The sequence below is a fragment of the Monopterus albus genome, unplaced genomic scaffold (assembly GCF_001952655.1).
Source record: "Monopterus albus unplaced genomic scaffold, M_albus_1.0 scaffold637.1, whole genome shotgun sequence".
Classification (NCBI taxonomy): domain Eukaryota; kingdom Metazoa; phylum Chordata; class Actinopteri; order Synbranchiformes; family Synbranchidae; genus Monopterus; species Monopterus albus.
Genome location: NW_018128517.1, coordinates 34759 through 39404, shown reverse-complemented (window position 1 = coordinate 39404; position 4646 = coordinate 34759). Strand labels below are relative to the sequence as shown.

Genomic DNA, 4646 nt, shown 5'->3' with positions numbered 1-4646 from the left:
ATTGATGACATAATCTATTACACAGTTACAGATGGAATAAAATCACCATCTGTTTTATGATCATGTGACTCAGGTACCTTCAGTCCTACCTGCTCTCAGTGAGTGGGATAAAATATAAATGAAAGGTCTCACACAGTATAACTAACTTTAGGAAACTGCATACTTGATATTGTCTGATGAGAGTTTGGATATAACGGTTCCCAACAGTGAACTGTCTCATTCTTCATTAAATATTGTGTTGTTTTCGGTTTTAACACTGAGTGAAAGAAATGCACATGCAAGAGAAAGCTGCTACTTTATCCAATGCCACATTTGTTCGTCCTGCAAAATTTTATATCAGTGGGTTTTCTGACATCCCTCACGTTAAATATTTTTATGTCTTCCTGTGTTTTGTCTATATCATGACTGTTCTTGGGAATGGCCTCCTCCTCTCAGTGATTTACCTGGACAAGACTCTTCATACTCCTAAATACATGATTGTGTTCAACCTGGCTTTGACAGATTTGTGTGGGAGCACTGCTCTCATCCCAAAAGTCTTGGACACATTTTTGTTTGACAATAGATACATTGTCTATGAGGCTTGTTTAAGTTATATGTTCTTTGTTTGGTTATCTACAAGTGTGCAGTCGTGGACACTTGTGATTATGGCATATGACAGATTTATAGCAATTTGCTTCCCTTTAAGGTACCATAGTATTGTGACTAAACCAGCTATTGCTGCAATGCTGCTGTGTTCATGGTTTTTTTTTATTGAGTTTAATAGCATGCTTGGCTGGGCTTCTTGATCGTCTCTCATTCTGTGGTTCTTTGGTGATACAAAGTTTTTTCTGTGATCATGGACCAATATATCGTCTGGCCTGTAATGACAACTCTTTAAATTTCATAATGGCAAAAGTTGGTATAACTTTAATCATATGTATTCCTCCTGTATTGATAGCATTTACATACATTTGCATTGGCAAAGCACTGAGTAGGATTGCATCAAGAGAGGAACGAGTCAAAGCTTTGAAAACTTGTACTTCTCACCTGATTCTTGTGGCAATTTTTTTCCTGCCACTTTTGGGCACCAACATAGCTGTACAGGTCTTTGTAAGTTCTTGTAATATAGTTAATTTTTATAGTTGTATAGCATGTGATGTTAAAGTGACACTAAAGCAGGTTTAGATGTCATCTCAGCAGCTATTCCACTGTGTTTTGTTTTGATAAGGTTGCATGTGTGTGTGTTTTAAAAGAATTGGTGTGAAATGCTCAAACTTAATGAATCATAATTAGATGTTTGTTTGAGCCCAAGAAGAGAATAATCAGATGCTCTCCAAGGATCAAATTAATGTCCTTATTAGAGCAGGGTCAAAATGATTTTCTCTGTATCAGAGGGAAGCTTTAGGGATTGATGAGGAAAGTATATCTTGCACTGTCCAGGGGTCACACATGCAGCTGTCTGCCTACTGCTTTTACAGGCAGAATCAATGAGAGCTGCTGGTAAGAAATCCTGAAGAGAACATCATGTAAGCAATGCTCACTGACTTTTATTTTCTATGTTGGAACTTACTGAAAATATATTTTATATGAAATTAAGATAAGCTCACCCAACTGGCATGAAAATTATGATTGTCTCTGTTGAGGTCAAATGTTCTATGATTCCCCTGTTTTTTAGACTGGAGAGCTTTTAGGCAGAGGCCGTCCACCAACACACAGCTTGTGGAGTTCAACTATGTCATTTCTCAGGACTGTTTTAAATGACTCTGTTATCATTCATCCTCCAGGCTTCTATATTATTGGACTTCAGACATTACCCCACATCAGTGTCTACATCATCTTTCTAGCATTTGTCTATGTGGTCACTGTACTGTTTAACTGTTTGGTGATCTATGTAATTGTCTTTAATCATTGTTTACACACTCCAAAATTTATGGCTGTGGGCAACCTTGCAGTAATTGATATAATCTTAAGCACAAGTATTATTCCGAATATGATAAAAGTATTTCTCATTAAGGATAACTTTGTTCCATTTAACATGTGTTTTGTGCAAATGTATGGTTACTATGCTTTTGGGACTTTAGAGTCATTTGCTCTTGCTATACTTGCCTATGACAGGTTGATCGCAATATGTTTCCCTCTACATCAGAACTCAATCAACACACTGCAGAGCATGTCTTTTATTATTGGTCTAATTTGGTGTTTTACTCTGGGAATTGTTGCATTTGCAATAGGTATATTTACTCGATTGTCTTTTTGCAATTCCCTCAAAGTGTTCAGTTTTTTCTGTGACTATGCACCTGTGTATAGACTTGCCTGTAATGATTACACAATGCAGTGGACTGTCGCCAATTCACTTAGTTTCTTGATTCTTGTTGTACCCTTTACTTTAATTTGTCTGTCTTATGTCAGCATCCTGTTGACTGTGTTCAGGATGAAATCTTTAGACAGTCGAGTTAAAGCTTTGACTACTTGTATTGAACATATCATCCTTGTTGCTGTATTTTACATTCCTCTCATTACCATTTTTAATGTTGAACTTTACCTGCATTTCATTGACGAGGACCAACCATTTCTAAGCATGTCTCTAGTCTCTTGCACCCCACCCTGCATCAATCCTATTGTATACTCTTTGAAAACCGAAGAGATCAGAAAAAGAGCCCTGGCACTGGTAAGAAAAACTAAAATTGGCTCAGATCAACCTAAGAAAAGACACTGGAGAGGTGTTACAACAAAAAAGTTTATTTTAGGGAAACCAAGGCCCTGGTATTGGTCACAATAAATAAAATTGTTGCACAATACCGCTTTTTCAAACTTAAAAAAATTATCTCCTACTTTTCCATTGTTTTTGTCATTTAATTTTTTTCTCAATATATCTGCATGATTATACAGTAAATATGGATGTCACAGTAGGTCAAACATTTGCATTTGCATTTGAAGGTTTCATGTATTAAATGTCTGCATTTGTAAGGCCTGTACACTTTATTTCTTCATATAATAAATTCCTGCCTCATCATACATAAATGGCAGCTGCTTCAGTTCCAGTTCTACTGCTTGAAACACTAATAGAACATGGAAGAAAATGGTATGTGTCCACAAGGGAGGAAGTAGAATAGAGAATGGAATTATGAATGCCTGCCCTCTAGTGTTTTAATATTTGTGGTAGAAGTTGAACCACAAATGATACAAGTCACTAATCTATAACAGCACTACAAGATCTACTGCTGTATTTAGAAAATCTGAAATCACAATATCCACTGAATACTGTTTAATTTAGTAGACATTTTCTAGCTGTTTTGTATAGAATAGAGGGAACAGTCTGTCGGTGTATTATGCTGCAGAATTAATATACTTATTTCACATTTAGACTTCCCTCCTCTGCCCAGGTATATCCTCCACAAAACAATACGATAACCGATGATAACCGATGGTGTTTATATGAAAAGCTTATGGTTATGAGCATTACAGATACTTTGTTTCTGATCCCTTATAGAGCAAAATTCACCAGGTACAGATACAATAAAAGGTACAGTATGAAAAAAAAAAAAGTCGGGGGGGGGGGGGGTCTTGATGCTAAACCTTTAACATTTGTAGTACATTATAGAGCCTCTCCTATGGCACATATTAAAAATCTGAGCTTACGCTAAAAACTACGTTCACAACCATAGAAATCTGCAAAGAACTAACAATACGAAAATTCGAAAATTAACTTTTGGGAACCAAATTGTTGACCCATAGGTTTACTGACTGTTCTGTTTTAAATAATGAAGAAAGTGGTATATAAGCAGCTTTTTTTTTATGAATAATTTAAATAATTTAGTTTTCCAACATGCACAGAAAGAAAAACATTCCTCTGCTACCACACTGACCCAAATGACAGATGATTGGTTAACAGAGGTAGAAAACAAACACACTAACATCTCCCTAAATGTTACATTTCATTGTAGGTTGTTCTTAAGACAGGTCCTAAGAAAAGTCCACATCTGATTCATGACATGATCTCTTGTTTCCAGTAAATAGATTCATTGAACTGAGGATTTACGATTTTCACACTTGGACTGATTTGATTCCTCTGTTTAATAGATTGATGGAACTATAGTCCACACCTGATTCGTGTTCTTAAATCACAGAATTGTTCACACCTGTATTCTTATGTTGATGAATCCCATGACTTCGTAAGTTGAAAGTGGGTGCTGTAGTGATTTCTAACAAAATCCCCCTTTTGACACAATTTTTATTGTGTCAATCTAAATCAAATGTGCCTATTGTCCCCAGGTTAGGCATCCAAGGAGGAGAGAGGCCCCCCCAAACCACCCCCTCCAGGGAAAGCCCAGAGCTGAGTACCTAAGGGAAAAATCTCAAATAATAACATAAAAATAATGGCATGTAAGCAGGTCTTCTTTGCTGTGATCCTATATGTAGGCTTCTATTTGTGAGCTGGTCTTACTTGTAATTAAAGCATTTTTCAGACAAAACGTGGAAAATGTCTAGACAGCATGTAGCAAACATTCATTGGTTAATCATAACATTTGTAGGAGGAATACATTATACTGGAGATTAATGATCTTCTTCCAGTATCACACATTTATCACAAAATTCTACTCAATAATCAAAATCAATCACACACCTATGAGTCCACATCACCTACGTGTATGCAAGAATATATGTGG

The 4646-nt window shown here is 36.2% G+C and overlaps 1 protein-coding gene and 1 pseudogene across 1 annotated transcript; both read left to right on the top strand.

Moving 5' to 3' along the window:
* Positions 1-275: 275 nt before the first annotated feature.
* LOC109953353 (olfactory receptor 1496-like) lies at positions 276-1493 on the top strand (annotated as a pseudogene).
* Positions 1494-1634: 141 nt separating this feature from the next.
* LOC109953352 (olfactory receptor 1M1-like) lies at positions 1635-2758 on the top strand. The gene has a single exon (XM_020588805.1). The coding sequence runs from the start codon at positions 1712-1714 to the stop codon at positions 2756-2758; it is 1047 nt and encodes a 348-aa protein (XP_020444461.1). The 5' UTR covers positions 1635-1711.
* Positions 2759-4646: the final 1888 nt, after the last annotated feature.

Coding starts and splice junctions, on each gene's coding strand:
- LOC109953352 (XM_020588805.1), top strand. CDS start 1,712: ATGTCATTTCTCAGGACTGTTTTAAATGACTCTGTTATCATTCATCCT.